The 22082-nt window shown below is 38.0% G+C and overlaps 1 protein-coding gene across 9 annotated transcripts in view; it reads right to left on the bottom strand.

Moving 5' to 3' along the window:
• The window catches only part of LOC145521081 (uncharacterized), a 489520-nt gene that overhangs the window by 290434 nt on the left and 177004 nt on the right, over positions 1 to 22082 (bottom strand). The window contains exon 6 of one of the 9 annotated variants that reach the window (XM_081528984.1): positions 12900 to 13398. The exons of the other annotated variants lie outside the window; for them this stretch is intronic. Coding sequence (XP_081385110.1) covers positions 13387 to 13398 — 12 coding nt within the window. The 3' untranslated portion in view covers positions 12900 to 13386. Of the gene's footprint in view, positions 1 to 12899; positions 13399 to 22082 lie in introns of those variants that run through there. 9 annotated transcript variants of the gene reach the window in all.

The raw sequence follows: 22082 nt of genomic DNA, 5'->3' as shown, positions 1-22082 counted from the left end.
ATAAATAAATTTCAATCAAAAATAAGAAATGTCAGTTTTTAAAAGAATTTTCATGCCTGCAACCCAAACCATTCCTAAAAGGCCTTTTCTTTTTTTTTTTTAAAGGAGTTGAAAGCACGCTTTGGATTTGCATTTGTTTTCCTAATGATCCTTTAAAGAACCAAGCTTGTTTCTGAGTTTATTTTTTTTGTTAATGTTCATTTTAAAGCACTCACTTTACTTCATTGTTACATTCACAGAAGTCAGGTCTGTCCTTTATGAATTTACAACACTATCAAGATTCTGGCCCAAGCACTGGGCTTCTGGTTGAATTGCCAAAAAGCTTAATCTCTCCAGCACTTAGACAACCTAATTGGGACAAACTTGGTTACAAATCACGAAAGCCACAGCCAGGTGGGGAGCCCACACCCATGTGTTTAGAATACCAAATGACTAATAGATAACCAGTCTTCTTTAAGTCTGGCTGTATTCTGATAACGGGGGAAAAAAACATTTCCCACCCAAAGTTCTACTGGTTTGTTATAAACATATAGCCTGTTCTCCTGGAAGGATGAGTGGAATGAGCAATACACGTACAACCAGCTCTCTTTCCTGCACATTTGTCATGCGCATGTGGATCAAAATGGATTAGAGAAAACCCTGCTGGTGGGGGAAGTGCTCTGGAAGAGATGGGTGGGGACACTGTGCTGAAATAGTGTTTTTATAGTTAAGTCTACAAACCTTTCCAACTTGTCCTTAATTCATTGGCCCCAGGCACTCACGCCACTTTGGGAACCAAGAGGACTTTAAAGGTAAGGCAGAGGAGAGGACTTGAAAGATAAAAAGAAGGTTTTAAAGAAAAGGCAGAGGGGGAAGTTGATTTAGGAATTGTGATTCCAGGCTTTCAAAACTTTGTAAGGATGCTCTCAACCTCTTTGGGAGAGCCACTGGTTTTCCCCAGTGCTCTGATCTGATGATCAACAAAGAGTCCTGCTTTCTCCCGTGATCACCAACCTCAACTTGAGTGTTTCACCAGCATCTCAAGTGCAACTTAACCAAGACAACACTGCATTTTCACCCAACCCATCATCAACCCCATCTTCCCCCACTCCACCTACTGTTTCTCCAACTTACCCTGTCAGTAAATGGCAGCACCATGCACAGAACTGTTGAAGCCATATGAGATTCTGCTTTTTCCCTTAACCTAACATCCCATAGGCTTTACCTCCAAAATACACCCATTCCACCCACTGATCCATCTCTCCATTCCTACTGCTGTTCCCCTAGTGCAAACCTCAATAGACTGTCACCTAAAATTCTTGTTTCTCCTTCTGTCCCTTAACAATGCTTTCTCAAGGAACACTTTCACACTATTGGTGGGAATGTCAATTGTTTTCCCCTATGGAAAACAGCATGGAGATACCTCAAAAAATTAAAACTAGAGTTTCCATATAATCCAGTAATGTCACTCTTTGGCATATATCTGGACGAAACTATAATTCAAAAAGATACATGCACTATTAATAATAGCCAAGACATGCAAGCAACTTAAATGTACATTCACAGATGAATGGATAAAAAAGATGTGGTACACACACACACACTATGAAATACTACTCATCCATGAAAAATAATGAAATAATGTCATTTGCAGCAACATGGACGGACCTAGAGATTATAACCTAAGTGAAGCAAGTTACACAGAGAAAGACATCATATGATTCATCTTACATGTGGAATCTAAATATGACCTAAATGAACTTATTCATGAAACAGAAATAGACTCACAGGTATAAAGACCAGACTTGTGGATGCCGAGGGGTAAAGGTGGTTAGGAAGGGATGGATTGGGAGTTTGGGATTAGCCAATGCAAACTATTATATAGAGAATGGATAAACAAAGTCCTACTGTATAGTACAGGGAACTGTACTCAGTATCCTATAATAAACCATAACGGAAAAGAAAACACACACACACACACACACACACACACACACACACACACACAATGCTTTCTCCACCCAATAGACTGAATGATCTTTCAAAACATAAATCAAGCCTGTGGCCTACTAAAACACTCCAATGGCTTTTTGTCACAGAAGGCCAGACCCTTCACCGTGGTTCACAGAGCCAAATCCCTATCCACCTCTCTGCCCTCACCTTCTACCCCACACTCCCTCCTGCTCACCACTCAGGACTGGCTGTCCCCTCAGGAGCCTGAAACCTACTGTTCCTACTGCTTAGAATCATTCACCCTCTCAGACCTTCATGAAGCTGGTTTAGTTCCACCATTCAGAGTTCAGCTCAAATATTATTTCCTTGGGAAACTTCCCTAATCCCCCCAACAAAAAGTGGCCCCACTTTATTTTGCTCATAGCACTCAGTACTAGTGGAGATCATCTCCTATTTGTCTATTTATTTATTGTTCTGGCTCCCTCACTAAAATATAAGCTCCTAAAAGATGAATTTGTCTAACTAATATAGCACTGCATACTAGAATATAAAACAGTGCTGAGCCCAGAGTAGTCACTCAAAAAAGGGTGTCAAATAAAAGAATCAATAAATGATGGAGAATGGGTAGATGAAGCCTATCCCCCCTATTATTGCCTTAAATACATCAAGAAAACAATTATCTGATTTTTTTTTTGAGATTCAGGCAATAACATTATGCTTGAGAGAGATTCAGTCACTAGATAACTTACTCTGAGTTGTAAATTAGGCACTCTTAATAGTCACATCAATTCTTAGGCTATTAGTACACTAATGTATTAGTGGCCTGAAAGAATTGACAAAGCTTCCGAAGTACATTTCTCATGACTAGCTAGAGGGTGGTGATAGAATCTGGCACACTGTATTTTATACATTAACTCCTGTTGGTTTGAGGGGGTTTTATGTTTTAGTTTTTGCTTTTTGGATTTTAAACCTAATTCTCTTTGCCTAAAGAATTCTGGATTTGAAAAATAAATTCTTCCACCTCATTAGAACTAACTCAGATGTGTTCCTTTTTATGGTTAATATTCCATTGTGTATATATACCACAACTTCTTTATCCATTCATCTGTGGATAGACATTTAGTTTGCTTCCATGTCCTAGCTGTTGTAAATAGTGCTGCAGTAAACATTGGGGTATGTGTCTTTTTCGATTATGGTTTCCTCAGGATATATGCCCAGTAGTGGGATTGTTAGGTTATATGGTAGTTTTATTTCTATTTTTTTAAGGAATATGCATACTGTTCTCCACAGTGGGTGTGTCATTAAAAAGAAATAAAAAATATAAATGGAATTAAATGCTCCAATCAAAAGAAAAAAAAAAAGAACCTATAGTATAGCACAGGGAACTCTACTCAAAACACTGTAATGGCCTATATGGGAAACAATCTAAAAAAGAATGGATATATGTATAACTGATTCATTGTGGTGTACAACTGAAACTAACAGAACACTGTAAATCAGCTCTACTCCAATAAAAGAATTTTGAAAAAAAAAGTAAACTCTTTAAGACATCTGACTATAATCTTATATCAAAATGCTGAAATAATTGATAATATTTAGATTATTCATCCTGTCATCTAAGAAAAAGTATGCATTTGGACACAAAAAATATATGTATGTCTATATACTTACACATAAAAATGCACAGAGGTAAGAACCATTAAGCATGAATGACTTCACTGTATGCATGAAACTTTCTCAGTATATAATGCATGAGTGGCAAAAATAGGTCAAACAGTGGGAACCTCCACATATTTGAAATCTTTATGAAGACAATGCTGTTGTCACATCACTTGTTGCCTTAGAGCTTCAAACTTGAGTCCTGTGAGAAATGTGAAGCAAAATAATAGCTCTTGTGTGGCAAATTACAGCAGCACTGAAGTCTAGGGTTCTGGTGCCTTAATAGGGACACATTCTTGTGGCTAAGACAGTGCTTCCTGGTTGTCTGCTCTGAATGAAAAGGATTTTCCATATGTGTTTTCATAATGAGTGTTAGGATTTGGTCATATATTAATATTTTATCCAAATTGTGAAAAGCCAATGGTAGCAATTCAATATTCTAGTCATGATCTAAATGGCATGCTTGCTTTTTTTTCACAGAAATATTGTAGGGGAACACTCTTTAAGCCACCCTCTTAATACCAGGCATATTTTTTATTTCAGAGTTTATTTCAGTATACCTTCTCCCATGTAAAACATGGATCCCATCATTTCAGTAAAGCTGTGTCCCTGTCAGATAACAAGAAACCTGGGCTGTTCAGAAGCAAGAAATAGAGAAGTTTTGTGGTAGATAATTTTGGTGGCTTGGATGTTCCCTGAGTTACTCTTTGGGGTTGGGGAGCGGGGAGGGGTTGGTTGAACATTCATTTCTCTGTAAATCTCCAATAAAAATGTTAGCAACCATAGGGCTCATCTTTCTCAGATTTACCCTCTCTCTCCCAGGTCATTTTGTGCTTTTTAAAAAAATTATTTCTCTGCCATGTCTATAGCAGATGTTGCTTTATTGTTTGCTAACATTATGCTAACATTACACTTACAAAACAGTCTGTGGAGCCTGACTTCTGTCAACACAGTCTACGGGTTATGGCACAAGCTGGGAGATTTTTCCCAGCTCCAGTCAATGACTCCCTTTAGGCAAGTTGCCTAACATCATCAGTTTCCACATGTAGACACAGGACTCCATGATAATAGATAGCTGAAGCCTTTGGAGGAAAGGCCACATTCCTTGTTTCTCAAACTTTCTCCTTGAAGACATATTAAAAGTCTTCTGACTTTTCAGATAAGAGAAAGACCCATCATTTAAAAGTGACCTTTCCCTGCTTACATGTCAAGCATATTTTTAGACCCTTGCTTTTTAAATACATCTTTGTATCTCAGATATACAACTGTCTCTTTTGAAATTTTTATTTTCCATGACTTGAATGTGAGTGGACTCAAAGACAGACTATCAAGGTATCATTCTGGAGATACAATATATTGCCAATTTATTTTACCTTTACTAATACATATATAACATTTTTCTACAAGAACTCTTCTAGGCCAGTTGAGCAATATGAATCATTTCTTCTTTGCTTTAAAGGCTAACTGAGGTTCAAGTCAACAGTCTTCAAGCACAATTCAGGGCCAAGAACAGTGGAGAAATAATGACAAATGAGGCATGAACTCTTCCCTTAGGGGAAGGATGATCCAAGAGTAAGCAGAGACTTGTAACAACCCATAGTACACAGCCACAGTAAGTTAGGACTAAATGAAATGCAAACTTACTCTGAGTTAGTGACAGAGACCATTGAGATAGGTGAAGACTTCAAGAAGACAATGAATTTTAAGGTGGATCTTAAATGAACTCTTGAATTTCAATATCTAATTATGCATAGTGCGTGTGTGCTCACTTGTGTCCGACTTTTGTGACCCCATGGGATTTTCCAGGCAAGAGTACTGGAGTGGGTTGCCATTTCCTCCTCCTGGGGATCTTCCCAACCCAGAGATTAAACCCACGTCTCCTGCATTAGCAGGTGGATTCTTTACCACTGAGCTACTTGAAAAACCCTCTATACCTAAAGCAATGACTCAAGACTTAGAACTTTGAAGAAGTAGTGATTCTTGGTTTTAGGAATTCTGGTTTTTTGTTGGGGTTTTTTTGACATGCTGGGTTATTTTTAGGTGTTAAATATTGCCATTGTTTATGGTATATCACTCTTATTTCCAAGTTATTGAAAATCTGTAATTCAAAACATTTACATCTTGAAATTATTACTGCAGTTAAAAGTTCAAATCAAACAAAAGTACATTTATTTAGAAAGGCTCTTGACCACATTCCCTCACCTGTTTGAAACCCTTCCAAGATATTTTACTGTCACCTTAATTACCCTTTCTAGGGTTTATATTTATTAGTCTTTTGCATTTCCTTTCAGAGGATAGGAGAAGTTAGGGGAAAGCGCTTGATGGAGGATTAGAGAAGGAGAGAAAGGCACACCTCAGGCACAGTTCCAAGACTTTCCCACCCTGCTCACCCACAATCTCCCCAGCCTAATCTCTTTTGTCTTCATAATGGGATTCTCTTGGTACAGCCATTCTCTGAGGTTCTAACTCTTCGCACTAGGATAATTTATGTTAGTCTGCATCTTCTTCCCCAATCATACTGCCTAGGGAGAATCCAGATGAAGGAGGGGAAGTCTCAGGCCTGGAGACTGGTGGAATAGCATTTGATTAGAGAGAAATGTAATCAGAGCTCACTGTTCTATAAATGTATCACATGAACTAAATACCAAAATTTCCATATCTTTGTCTCACTCCAGAATTATAATCATTATGAGGGAATTGTTAATATAAATACTTGAAGGATTTTGATAGTACTTTGTGTTCTATTGAATGTGTTTGGGGTGGGGGGCTGAGGGGCAAATATTTGAGACATATATTGAGACATAAGAAGACATCTTATCCTAAGAAGTTATTCTTTGTTTATCTGAAACTCACATTGAACTTCAAATCCTGTATTTTTATTTGCTAAACCTGGCAAGTCTAAAAAAAACAAGGCTATTCAGTTTGGAAACTGCAAGTTCACTGCAATCTTCAATAGATCAGTTTCCAAACAAGTCACGGGGAAGCCAGGTCACCGGAGGAGAAGGTATGAGTGATTATAAGGAAGGAGAGACAAGAATAGATGGTTTCTCCCAGAAACTGGACGCTGGAAGGAAAGACAGGTGTTGCTATTTGGTTAATGTACAGACTTTGCGGATATACCCAAAACAATGACAGATTCAGTTAAATAAACAAAGGAATCTATGTGGTTAAGACTAGATATTATCTTCTCAATAGGCTGTGCTGGAGAGTCTGTCAGGAAGCACAAATCAGCCATTTTGCCTTTTAAAACAATTAGCATGAATGTACCATTTCTGATTCTTATGTCCAAATAGAAATTCTGTATATTATAATTAATCCAATTTTACCTTTTTAAATACGAAGTAGAAAGTATTTGTTTACCTTAGGCAAAATTTTAAAGAAATAACAGACTGTGTCAAAAGAAACTGAGAAGATAACAACCTGGGAGAAAATATTTGAAACATACATGCCTAATGAAAAACAAGTTTGTGTCCAGAATATATAAAGAACACCTACAAACAGACAAGAGTAAGTTAACAGCTCAATAACAAAAAGGGCATACAAAATGAACATTTAACCAAAGCAGAAACATATACTCAGAAGCTTCATCTTTTTAGAAACAAAGGAAAATAATACTAAATACACTACAAGATACCAGTTCATACCTACTACATTGGCAAGAACTTGAAGGTCTAACTATAACTACTGCAGAGGTTGAAGAGAATGTGGAGCAATGAGAACTATCAGCCACTGAGTGTGAACTGATTCACTGATTTTGGAAAACAATCTGGCATTATTAGGAAAGTTGAAGGCATACAAATGCCACTTTTTATACTCGAGAAAATCTTGCTTGTGTACATAAGGAGACATACAAGAATGTTCCTGATAGGCTGCAAACAACCTGGGTATAAACCAAAAGGAAAGCAAGCACATAACCTGTGGTATATTTATGTAACTGAACACAGCAGAGAAAACTGATGAGCTGTATGCATTTGAATCAATCTAACAAATAAAATTCTAAACAAATGAGCAAACCACAGAAGGCATAAAACATTACGCCTGTCAAATAAAACTAGAAAACTTGCAAAACTATAACTATTTATTATTATCAATACTATATATATATGTATATTATATATAGATCCTTCCCACTATACTTTGGCCATCATATATGTTTTCCCACATGTATATTACCATAAACATACATAGTTTTACCATATGTATAATATCACAGTTTTATATATATAAAAATTACTGGGAAAAAGATTAAAATGATAGATGCAAAAGTCAAGATAGTGGTTACCCCTGGAGCGAGAAATAATGACAGGGAGCTTCAAAATAATTAGAAATATTTTCTTTCTTAACTAGATGGTAAACAAAGGGGTATAGTTTGTTATAATACTTCTTATTTTACATCTATTAAATATTCCATTATTTTTCAAAAAAAATACATATAAACTCTCATTATCAAATAACTTTTGCAGAAACTGAGTTTGTTTGAATAAAGATTATACGTGTGTAGCATACACAATTTAGCCCTCTTCTGTCAACATATACTGAGACGTGTCAGGCCAGCATGGGCTTAAAGCATTCAAAACACTGCATATTCAGCATAGCTGGGAAGTTGTTGCATCAATGCTAATCACTGGTTTTATAGCTCTGCTTTGTGTTTAAGATTGTGCCTTTGAAAAACCACCCCACCCAGAATGTTACACAGAATCTCCAAAACATGTTTTTCAAGTGCTATGAGACCCGAAAATTATTTGCAATAATGACAAATGATCCAATGAACACTGAATCCAAAATGTTCTGTGATATGGGTATGGGAATACAGAAAGCACACAATCAGATTTTCTCCTTGGAATAAGTTTATGTGTAGATAAACTTTATTCCACACCAAGTAGATTCTATAAAATCTAGAACCTGGAATTCACCAAAGGTCAGTTAATGGGGGTCTGACCTACTCAGGGAGGCCCCCATGGCTTCTTTTCTGGTGATCCTCACCTCTGTTACCATCACCAGGTGTTCCTGTCCACAGATCATTAGCAGAAATGTCAAGACTCTGTGACAATTGTCAGAGGGCCAGTATACAACTCACTTGCTGATTGGCTCAGACTCTAGACTTATATTGGATAAAAGACAACTCATTCTCCTTCGGAGGAAAGGAGCTCTTCATTTTCTGATATATATTACTTCAGGAATTACTTTTTAACCATTTCTGATATTAGAAATAGAATTAGAAATGTTTTTAAAATAGAATTTTAAATGTCTTACCTTATAGAAATACAAAATATAACAATTCTAATTGTCTCACTAAGACTTGTCAGCATACAAAATTAACCTTGCATATTTACCACTGCCAATTTTTTCCTTGTCTCAGAGCTATGTAAGAGAACACTCCCAAACTACTGTGAGAAAGGACTAGAAACAAGATTCGATTACTAGGCTGCTGTCATTTAAACAGTCTTTTTTTTTTCTGAGAATGGTCACAATCTTTCATATACTCTCATCCACAGCAGCCTGCTTTTTAGAACTCACTATCCTTTTTCAGGTATCATTTTCTTGCTGATGTCAGTAGACTGATGTCCTGTTATTGTTTGCTTTACACATATTGCTTGAGTGATTGAACTAGTGTTATCTTCTATATAAGGCAAGATTCATGAGCTTTGTGACAGCAATTTCCCACCTAGGACCAGCCTTAGTTCAAATTTGAGATTGTGGCTATATTCCTGGTGGCTAAAGCAACTGAGATGCAACCTCTAGATAAATGGGATACAGCAAAGCCCTGTTCCAGTAGGACTACTACAACAGAAAAGTTTAAAGATGATACCTCATAATACAGAATATTTACAAAAAGTTTCTATGTGATAATTTTTAAACAGCCTAATGCAAAAGCAAAGAAATATAACTAAACATAAAACCAGAACAGAGAGATATCATTTATACAAGTATAGATAGGGCTTCCCTGGCTGCTTAGATGGTAAAGAATCTGCCTGCAATGCAGGAGACATGGGCTCAATCCCTGGGTCGGGAAGATCCCCTGGAGAAGATAATGGCAACCCACTCCAGTATTCTTTCCTGGAGAATTCCATGGATAGAGGAGCTTGGCAGGCCACAGTCCATGGAGTGGCAAAGAGTCGGATGCAACTGAGCAACTAATACACACGTAGCAACAGAGAGATGTAATTCCTATAAGTATAGATGGAAATCAAAAGACTGTATAGGTCATACCTGTACGGTCACTGGTGAATATGAAACTCAAACCCTATCTTTTCTAATTTTTCCATTAATTGAATGGGAACCATAACTCCATTCTCCTCCTAAGGATGTTGGAAGGACTCATGATGCAATGCTTACGAAGAACTCAAATTTCTTCCAAGGAAACAGTCTATGTAAAACACAGCCTTGTACTGTTCTATCCAACCATAACCACGCTCTGCTTGTTGAAAACTCAACTTCTATACTCCCAAAAGGGGAAGCTAGCATTCTACTACTATACTATTTGTAGTTAGCTTACTCTGAGAAATAGGATGACATAAACAGACGGACAAACTTTAAAGTGGATCTTGAGATATATGGTATCTCCTCAGTTTTACTTCTTTCCTTCTATAGATTGCCTACATAAATATTATTTTTAACAACAAAAACTTATTTTTAATTAGTACCCTACTTTCATTGTGGAGAAGGAAATGGCAACCCACTCCAGTATTTTCGCCTGGAGAATCCCATAGACAGAGGAGCCTAGCAGGCTACAGTCCTTGGGATGGCAAAAGTCAGACATGATTTAGTGACTAAACCACCACCACCACTTTCATTGTCTCTAATTGCAGAGTTATGGGCAATATCAAATATCAATCAAGAATGCTTTGGAAAACCACTATTCTCATTTGGCTGAGAAAGAGATGTTAGTGAATAAAATGAGGGTAAGGTGCATGGAAAAAGAAAAGCTCTTATCTTGATAAGGGCGAAACCTGTTTAGAATAAGAAAACTAAAACCCACATCACCTCAACTGGGGGATGGAAACAGGAGAGAAAGAGACTTACGGTTGGTTCCAGATTCCTGCCCCACAGCTGTGTTTTGAATTGCACCATGGGTTTGATGTCATATCATCTGACTACTCGGTCTCATGGTTCTCCTCTCTACCCTCAGGAATTCCTGGTCATAGTGTTTGCCTACATTTAACAGGTTAGGGCCAGTACTATATGGGGTCACTGTTCTGTCCTGACTTTTAGAAACTTTTTTAAAGGAAAATTCGGAATTTTCTTACAATGAAAACTGCACTGGAAAAGGTAGCATAAATATGATTCATTTTTTAAAAATCTCAGTTAAATATTGTCCTAATAGAAAGCCTTTTTTCCCCAAACTTGAAGCTGGAACAATAAAAAGCATTTGTATAGATGCCAAACAGATTGGCAGTTCACACTCCATTGATTTTGTTAATAACTGATTGAACTCATATTAAGGATCGTGCTTCTTGATTCAAGAAATACAAAGATGATTTAGCTAAAATCTTGCTCTGAAGATTATATTCCATCAGTGCAGGTGGCAGTGGGGAGGAGAATAAAAACCTGAAATAAGCACACAAGTCAATATAATCAGGTAAGTATCAATGAGAAGTACAAACTGCGTTGGGGTTAATGAGGAAGAAAGGATATTTGATTGAGGCATAAAGAAAGTCTTAATGGAGAATGTGATGTTTGAGATGGACTTTGAAATATGGTTGGAATTTGATGAAAAAAAGTTACAGAAGACAGGAAAAATTGAGACAAATGTAGGAAGGAGAAATTTTTATGGTAGATTCAGAGATCAGCAAGTAGCCAAACTTAAATGAAGTGCAGAATCCTTATACTGGAATAAAGGATGGTGGATAAAAATAGGGGAGACTAGATTAGGAAGGGCCTTGAAGGTCACAGTGAGGAGTAAGAACCTAGTTAAAGTGTTAGTTGCTCAGTTGTGTCAGGCTCTTTGCAACCCCATGGGCTGTAACCTGCCAGGCTCCTCTGTCCATGGAATTCTCCAGGCAAGAATACTGGAGTGGGTTGCCATTTCCTTCTCCAGGAAGAACTTAATTAAAGGGAATCCCAAGGGAGGAGATACTTTAAAATAAAATTAAAAGGAACTTTCAAGGTTTTTGATCAAGAAAGCAGCATGATTTGACCTATGCTTTAGGATAAATTTGTATGCAGGTCAAGAAGCAACAGTTAGAACTGGACATGGAACAACAGACTGGTTCCAAATAGGGAAAGGAGTACGTTAAGGCTATATATTGTCATCTTGCTTATTTAACTTACATGCAGAGTACATCATGAGAAATGCCGGGCTGGATGAAACAAAAGCTGGAATCAAGATTGCTGGGGGAAATATCAATAACCTCAGATACACAGATGACACCACCTTTATGGCAGAAAGCAAAGAAGAACTAAAGAGCTTCTTGATGAAAAGTGAAAGAGGAGAGTGAAACAGTTGGCTTAAAACTCAACATTCAGAAAACTAAGATCATAGCATCCGGTCCCATCACCTCAAGGCAAATAGATGGGGAAACAATGGAAACAGTGACAGACTTTATTTTGGGGGGCTCCAAAATTACTACAGATGGTGACTGCAGCCACAAAATTAAAAGACACTTGCTCCTTGGAAGAAAAGCTATGACCAACTTAGACAGCATATTAAAAAGCAGAGACATTACTTTGCCAACAAAGGTCCAATTAGTCACAGCTATGGTTTCTCTAGTAGTCATGTATGGATGTGAGAGTTGGACTATAAAGAAAACTGAGCATCGAAGAACTATGCTTTTGAACTGTGGTATTGGAAAAGACTCTTGAGAGTCCCTTGGACTGCAAGGAGATCCAACCAGTCCATCCTAAAGGAAATCTCCTGAATGTTCACTGGAAGGACTGATGCTGAAGCTGAAACTCCAATACTTTGGCCACCTGATGTGAAGAACTGACTCAGTGGAAAAGACCCTGATGTTGGGAAAGATTGAAGGCGGGAGGAGGGGATGACAGAGGATGGGATGGTTGGATGGCATCACTGAATCTATGGATGTGAGTTTGAGTAAACTCCGGGAGTTGGTAATGGACAGGGAAACCTGGCATGCTGCAGTCCATGGGGTCACAAAGAGTCGGACACGACTGAGCAACTGAACTGAACTGAACTTAGGATAAATAAACTGTCTACAGTTATGTAGACTGATTATAGAAGGGGTACCAGTGAGAAGAGGAGCAGTTATTCTAAGAAATAGTGGGAGTCTATACCTGGGCATGGCAGCAGGCTTACAAAATTGATGTCACAGGTGGGATTCCCCAGGAATCATGCTGAGACTCTGAGACGTTTATGCAGGAAGTTTATTGAGGAGTGCTCTCAAAAGCATCTTTTAGGGAATGAGAAAGTTAAGACTGGACAGAGAGAAAAGTTCTACTGAAATGCAGTCATACCAGGGGATTTGAGCCAATCTCAGATGAAAATCTAAAGCTGGGATGACCCACTAAAGGTCTCCAATTGAAGCACTGGATCGGGGGCTTTGTACCCATCAAGTGAACCAGCCATTGGATACAGGGAAAAGGAAGAAAGTTTGCTGAAGTGAAATGTGCATGAATTGGCAGGTAATCTGATGAGAAGGCAGAAGGAGAAAGAAAAATCAGAGCTAATGTCTTGAATTAGGAACAACCAGGAATAAACTAAGAATGCAGTGGAAGACCTGATTTGAAGGAGAAGGTGACAGCTTCAATTGGGGACATATTGGCAGATTCCTTGTTTTCTGGAATGTCACTAGGATCACGCCCAAAGGGCTGTAGAGCCTGTAGTACTTGTGTCCATTAGGTAACTTGCTGAAAAAGAAAAAACAAAGATAACCTGAGTTCATATGAACAGCAAGGGCAGCGATGGAGAGTACAAAAGGACAGAAGATTCCAGATAGACATGACATACAAATTTTTTAAATGAAAATTAAACTATCTCTATTTGTAAGTGACATGACGGAATCCCTGGAAAATATTCACTGTTCAGTGATAAGATGAAACAATAAAATAATTCAGCAAGATATTGGGATATAAAATTAACATGTAAAATTCAATAGTCTTCAAATATACAAACTATAACCAATGAGAAAAATTATGTTTTACAAAGTCACAAAATAGATAAAGTAATTAGGAGTAAATTTAACAAGCAGTATGAGACTCTTACATGAGAAAAATTTTAGAACTTTAAACTACTCTTGAAAGACATGAAAATGGACATCAAAAAATGAATTTTCTTTTCTCTTGAATAGGATGGCTCAATACTACAAATATATTGATTAGCTCTCCTTAACTTATTATATAAATTAAAGTGAAATGAGCAAAGCATAAATATTTGGTTGGCCAAAAATTTTTTTCGGTTTTCTCCATAATATTTTTTGGAAAAACTCAAACAAACGTTTTGACCAACCCAATAGTTCACACACACACAGTAGAAAGGGACACAAACAGATAAATATATGCAAAGATGTTCAACTTTTACTGTAATAAAAAAAAAAAGTACAAGTCAACACTATACTAATTCTATACTGATATTCTCACCTATCAGACTGGCACAAATTCAAGGGATGACAACACATTCTCTCAGATCTTGGTGGGAATGGAAAACAGGATAAACCCCATAAAGGAGAATTTAGCAATCTTTAACAAAATTACATATGCATTTACCCTTTGATCCAACAATTCCATTTCTAGGAATTTATCTCAGAGACATATCTTCAGAAATCCAAAACAACATGTGCACAAGCTTATTCACTGTTAAATTATTTGTATTATCAAAATACTGGGAACACCCTAAATGCTCATCCCTAACAGTTAGGGCAGTAAACTGTGGAACAGACACACAACAGAGTAATGAGCAGCTGTAAAAAGTAAAGATATCTATGAATTGTTTTGAAGTGATATCACCACAGGATATATTTTAAATGGAGAAATCAAGTTGCAGAAAGAATGTATAATATGCTACGATTTGTGTAAGAAAGATAAACCAGAAATTAACAAAAACAGTATCCTGAGCAAGAACAGAATGCCAGGTTTGAGAATGGAAATGAGACTTTACAGAATGCTTTTTATGAAGTTTTTACTTTTGAATGATATAGATGTTTTATTCATTCACAAAATTAAATTAAATCTTTTCAAAGAAAAACAAAATGCTAAGGTTGAACACAAATAGAAAGACATCAGTATCAAATAGATAATATAACTATATCAAATGGATAATACAACAGCATAATAAACTTAATTTAAGTAGCTTTTGAAACCAGTCCTCCAGTTGTATGTACCACCTTGTGAAGTGGCTCTCAACTGAAGGTGATTTTGCCCCCTGCCATCCAGAGGACTGTTGATGATGTTTACATTCATCTCTCAATGCCACCATTGGGGTTGGGGAGGGAGTATTGGTATCTAATATCTAGAGCCCAGGGATGGTGCAAAACATCTTACAGTGCACAGGACAACCCCTCCAACAAAGAATTAGCCAGCCCCAAATATAAAGAATGTTCATCTTGAGAAACCCTATTTTAGTGGGAGATAGTCTAGGGACCAAAAATCAATAAATCATGAAGAAATTTTGAACATCACTGTACATTTGTTGTTGGGAGAGGCACGGATACAATAATTCTTTAAAAACATTTGTGAATACTATGGGATAGAGAGAATAAAATTTATTGATAGTGTTCAGAACCACACTTCTCACTGTGGTAGAAGAAAGATACAAACATGGAGAAGGCAAAGGTAAGGAACCCTGAGAGCTTGGTCTGAACTTCTGCTTTAGCAAGAAGGAAAAAAAGGTATCCCACTTTTCCTACTGAAATGGCCTGAAGTGATGACACTTCAACAGCAATATGCGTGCTTGGCACCCAGATCACAGTTTCTAAAGACCATTATTCACAGGAAAGAACTGGGGCTCCTTGAAGAAGCTGCTGACTCAAGCACTGGGGGACAAGATGAACCAGAACATCTAGCTGTGCCAGGAAGTAAGGAAGGGCTCAAAGACCAATGGGGATATATTTCAAAGAACACAGGAGCCATCTTAAAGGAGCTCACATAGGCCAAAGTTGGAAAAATTTAAACATGAAAAACAATAACGGTGTTAATGGATTATAATGGCATTGAATCAAACAAGAATCTATGAATCAATAGTGTTACTCCAAAACACAGGGGAGTAGAGAAAGCTCTCTTTCACAGAAGAATATCAGCTACAACAGACATATTAACATTAGAAAATCATCATTTGGCAGCCACCAATGTAATAATTGATTCAGGCATGATCAGAAGTAGATGTTAACACCTTTGGGGAAAAGAGAAGGTCCAAACAATCTAAAACTGCTTCCCCGCATATTATTTATTAGTTACAAAGGAAAAAAAATCCCTTTGCTATTATGGTATTCACTATCCACTTTGAACTGTCCTTTGCTATTGTGCTATTCAAATTCACTTTGAAGTGTTCTATTGGTCATACTTCAGCTTAACCAAAGAATTAAGTTTTACATCACCAGTGTTGGGAAAAACAGACATTACATGCCTTTTGATTGGATGCAATGAGAAGTAATGATAGGATGCAATGAGAAGTCCCTTGAACTGCAAGGAGATCCAACCAGTCCATCCAGGATATCGGTCCTGGGTGATCATTGGAAGGACTGATGTTGAAGTTGAAACTCCAATACTTTGGCCACCTGATGCGAAGAGCTGACTAATTGGAAAAGACCCTGATGCTGGGAAAGATTGAGGGCAGGAGGAGAAGGAGACGACAGAGGATGAAATGGTTGCATGGCATCACCGACTTGATGGACATGGGTTTGGGTAAACTCCGGGAGTTGGTGATGGACAGAGAGGCCTGGCATGCTGCAGTTCATGGGGTTGCAAAGAGTCAGACATGACTGAGCAACTGAACTGAACTGAATGAGAAGTAAACAGTATCACCTATGTAGTAGATATACACGACCCCTCCCCACCACCAGCACCAGGCAGCACAATGCAGGCTAATGGTTTCTGGGTCAGATCCACTCTGGTTTCTATCTCACCAAGAGGAAATACACAAAGGAATATAAAAGGCTGGAGAAAGAAACATGATGGAATATTATAATGATCTTTCATTGGTTCTTGAATTTTTAAAAGAGTTTTCCAGGACATTATTGGGACAAAAAATCTGCCTGCAATGCAGGAGACTCTGATTCGATTCCTGGGTCAGGAAGATCTGCTGGAGAAGGGATAAGCTACCCACTCCAGTATTCTTGGGCTTCCCTGGTGGCTTGGATGGTAAAGAATCTGCCTGCAATGCAGGAGACCTGGGTTCAATCCCTGGGTTGGGAAGATCCCCTGGAGAAAGGGACGGCTACCCACTCCAGTATTCTGGCCTGGAGAATTCTATGGACTGTATAGCCCATGGGGTCGCAAAGAGTCAGACACTTGATGGAGCGACTTTCACTTTCATTGGGACAACAGGCAATTTTAATATGGATTGTTACATACTATATTTATGTTAAATCTCTTTCTTATAAAAATAGTATTGTGGTTATATAGAAAAGTGTTCTTGTTTCTAGGAACTATATGCTGAAGTATTCAGGGATAAGCTGTAATGATGACTACAACCTACTTCTAGGAGGTTCTACATATACAGTGGGATAGATAAAATAGATGTGGTAAAAACTTAATACCTGGTACCTCTAGGTAAAAGGCATACTCTGTCAACTTTTCCACAAATTTGAGGTGCTTTATCTTTTTTATAAAGTGTTGAAAATGGACTTGTTTAAATCAATAATCAGGAAACAACATATTATTTGAAAACTAGTAAATGGGAGAAATCAAGCATTTATTCTGTCTTCTTTAAAAGAACTATAAATCATAGTAAACAAACAGTTCATGGGGAAGTTTCTCCTCATAGAAGTCTTCTGTATAACAGAGGGAGTAGAGTAGCACCGTTTATAACCTTGAATGAATGACTGGATCTAGGCATAATCATTAATGACAGCCAATCTGCTAAAGCAGAGAAATATCAGAAAGCTTATATTCCTGTAGGAAGTAGACATCACCACTTATGAAGTAGTCTTGCCAAAATCAAACACACAAACAAAAAGCTTGAATCTGACCAACTTTCTAGATCTATCGAAATACAAGAAAAACAGGAAACAGGGGAGCCAGGGGAGCATCACTGTGAAGATGCAACCATCCACACTGGGGAAGAATCTCCCAGGAAACCCACAGGGCAATCCAGTTCTTTCCAATCAAATCACTAGAGGGAAAATTGTGGAGGAGAGCTATACAGTAAAAGAAACATAAAAGACCTAGGAACCTACTGCAATTTATGGACCTTATTTGTAATTATATTTCATTCAAACAAACTCATGGGGGAAAGCATATGAGCAACAACTGGGAAATATAAACATGGCTGGGATGATCAATAATGTTAAGGAATTATTTTTCGTTATTTTTAGATACAGTAATGGTATTTCACTTCTGTGTTTTTAAAGAGTTCTTATCATTTAGAGACATACCCTGAAATATTTATGTGTGAAATAATATGAAGCAGGAGATTTACTTCAAAATAATATAGAAAGGGGTATAGAGGAACAAGAGTATCTATGGATTCATATTTATTGATGCTACATAAAACTACATTATACTAATCTCTTTATTATGAAAACAATTAGATATTTGGCTTTTTCCAAAATAAAAGATTAATTGAAAAAAATAAAACAAAGAAAGCCTGGGAGAAAAAAAGTAGAAGGTGGCAGACCCTGCCTTTCTCCCCAGCATTAATTGAACTCCTGCCATGAACCACTTCCTGCTAAAGCCTTTACCTATACTACCCCATGCAGTCCTCACCAAATCACAGCATTACAAGAAGGGTATTACAGAGATTAAGTGCATATTCCCTGGTGTCAGACCTCCCAGGTTCAAATCTCTGTTCTGCCACCACCTGTTGAGCCAATTAGTTTTAATTTCCTTATCACTAAAATGGGGATGACAATAATATTATCTACCTCATAGGGTTGTAGTGAGGGTTAAACAACTAATTATTTTAAGTAAATTGCTTAGGACACTCCCTAGCACATAATGACACAGTGTAAATATTAGTGCTTATTATTAAAAAGACATAAAACTGGCATAGAATCTAAGGTTTAGCTGACCCAGAGCTCATCATCGCATTAAGAAAGTGACTAATATGGTCATGAATAGAGGTAAAATTATGCTTTTGTCATTGATTATAAACTAAAATCCCTGAATAATTAAAGGAGTAAGGGCAAAGTGAAAATATGACATAGAAAATATTCCGAGGACTTCCATCTTCTGCTTAGAAAGTTGGAAAGAGGGTTCCTTTCATCCTAACAAGGAAAAGCTGGATAATATACAAAATCATAGTGATGGAGGAATGGAGATTACAGTGAAACCAACTAGCCTGAAATCTAAGAAAAGTGCTTCCAAATAGAGAAGGGACATGAATACTACCTCACCTTGGGCCAATCACAGGAGGAAAACATGCAACTAGGAAAGAACTCAGCTAATAAATTTAATGAATTTGAAAGGCTGAGTATGTGATAGCTTACATACAGAATAGCCGTATGTATGTGATAGCTTAAACACAGAAGCCCTGGGAGTCACAGGCACTGAGAGTCCACAGGCACTCTCAGACTCTTGTCCATGGACCTCACTCGGTGACAGTGTGAAAGACTGGAGTCAGGGCAGGAGTCTACAGTGGCTTTCCTCATGGAGCGTGTCTGGAGAAGAGGAATAGTTGCAACTTGTGAAAAGGCAGGAAGCATGGAAGAGGGACTGTAAATTATGCTGAGCCCAGACCTTTGGAGAACACCATTTCCAGAGCAGGGGCATACCTCTGAGGAAACCCCACCCTCTAAATCTGAAGTTGTTGTTCAGTTGCCAAGTCATGTCCGACTTTGAGATCCCACGGACTGTAGCCCATCAGGCCTCCCTGTCCCTCACCATCTCCCGGAGGTTGCCCAAGTTCATGTCCATTGAATCGGTGATGCCATTTAACCGCCTCATCCTCTGTCACTCTCTTCTCCTTCTGCCTTCAGCCTTTCCCAGTATCGGCGTCTTTGCCAATGAGTCGGCTGTTCACACCAGGTGGCCAAGGTATTGGAGCTTCAGCTTCAGCATCAGTCTTTCCAATGAGTATTCAGAGTTAATTTCCTTTAGGATTGACTGGTTTGATCTCCTTGTTGTTTAAGGGACTCTCAAGAGTCTTCTCCAGCACCACAGTTCAAAAGCATCAATTCTTCAGTGCTCTGCCTTCTTTATGGTCCAGCTCTCACATCCGTACATGACTGCTGAAGTATCTGAAGTATGTGCATTATTTTTGAGTACTCTATGCCAAAGCCACTCTGGCCACCTTGTTGGGCACATCTTAAATTGCATTAAAGTATCAGCAGGAGAGCTTCAGACATGCCAAGAAAGAAATGTAGGAGTTAATAGAATCTTATATAGTAACTTAGGTGAACATTCATTTATTCAGTCATGCAATACTTATTTACTAATTTGGGTCTGCAATAAACACTATGGATTTAATGGTTAAAATAGATAACAGATACAGCTGCTGTCCTCACAAGTTTACTAACCAGGGGTCATGCACAGAGGTTTACCACAAGTCAGCTGGGAGGGAGAAGATGCCAAGTAGGGCAGGATGGAGTCTAGGCAGATAGATCTGTTAGGGTAATCCATGATTACAGCAGAAGAAGGAGAACATGCTGGTTTGTGTGTACTTGTTGAGAGGTAGGGAGAGGGTGGTGGTGTCGATCCTAGAAGGCAAAGGAGAAAAGATTGTCTAATTTAAGAGTTACCAACCAGAGTAGAGTCATAGATGGACTGACCTCAAGAATGCAAAGCAGGAAGGGAGATGGAGACTCCCAGGAATGCAAAGGGCTGAGCCAAAAATTATAGTCATGAACACACCAAGGTTGAGCCACAGAGGAGACCTCATAGACACCCATAAGGGTGCAAACACTACTTAAAAAGCATCTCTTATAGCCTTATTAGCTTTTCCTGCTGTAGAGCAACAAGGAAATGTGGTGCTATTTCTTTCACCTTAAAAATCAAGATGTGTGTGCATGCTAAATCACTTCAGTCATGTCCAGCTTTGTACGACCCTAAGACTGTAGCCCACCATGGATTTCTCCAGGCAAGAATACTGGAGTGGGTTCCTGTGCCCTCCTCCAGGGAAAAATCAAGATATCTATAAGTAATAGCTTCAATCCTTTAACTTCAACACTGAGCAACACAGAAGACTTCAGATTCTTCTATTACTAGTTCACCAATGACTAGAAATGACATCATCTTCTCTACCTATATTGCCAAGATTCCAGAGTCAGAATCACTTTGGTCAGTGATGCTGCTTCTTGAGAAGATTATGGTCATAATATAACATCCTTACAAATGCAATCTAAATTTACCTATTTTTATAGACTCATTGTTCCAGAAGAATGTTCAACAAATCATGTATAGCTGTCCTTTGACTTTACAGTTGGTAAATATTTAAGGCAAGACTATTATATACAATAGATCTACTGATGGATGCATGTGATAGACTGATACTACCAATGAAGTAGTCTGGTCAAAAAAACAAACACACAAACCCTAATCTGATCGAGTCTCTAGATCTAACTACCACTTTACAGAAAATTCAAAGTTCAAAGGAATATATTAATTTATGTTCCTGAAGTTACATCTATTGTATTGCATGGTGGAAATTATATACTACTGGACATCTCTTGCCAAATTTGTCTTCTGCAACCTCATGCTGATAGCCTGAAATTGTCTGTAGTTGGAGGATCAACACCACAGAAAATGACAGGTGCTACAAACTAGGGCTTTCATTCCTGAGCACCTGTTGCTAAACATTCACCAGCACACCACTGTGTTACCCTAGTCTCCCAAATGCTCACAACCAGCAACACCCAGGACAAGCAAAAATATGCCAGAGGGGAAGCTGGAGAGGAAAGAGGCAGTGGTCATAACTGACTGCAGTTAAACATCTTATTTTGTAATCTTCGAAAGACGTAAGGCCACCACTAGAACCCTGTAGGTGAGGAGCCCTAAAATATAATCACTAGTTTTTCAATAAGCTTGGCTCATTCAAGTCTTGTTCAAATGTCATCTAATCAGAAAGTCCTTCTCTAACCATGCTAGCCAATCACTCTCTTTGTCATTCTCTACCCTTAATTGTCCTGTTTCTCTTCAGAGTACTACCAAGCATTATATTATCTATTCATAATGAACGTAGGTGCTATGAACACAGATTCTGTTTTGTTCAGCACAGTATCCTAGCACTAAGCACAGTACCTGAGATATGCTCAAGAAACATGGAGTGAATGAACTAAACATCATGTGCAATAGCGTGGAAGGATGTCTATCAGTTCACGTCTATCAATTACTATAGGGAACGAATTACACAGTATGGAAAGATACTTGGTCAGTCCTCATTATCCACAGATTCTGCATTTGCAGATCTTCTACCTGTAACCCCACAGTCAATACTTGCAGCA

This window comes from Giraffa tippelskirchi, chromosome 9 (assembly GCF_054371585.1).
Source record: "Giraffa tippelskirchi isolate mGirTip1 chromosome 9, T2T-mGirTip1v1.2.pri, whole genome shotgun sequence".
Lineage (NCBI taxonomy): Eukaryota > Metazoa > Chordata > Mammalia > Artiodactyla > Giraffidae > Giraffa > Giraffa tippelskirchi.
This window is presented reverse-complemented; position numbering and strand designations above follow the sequence as displayed.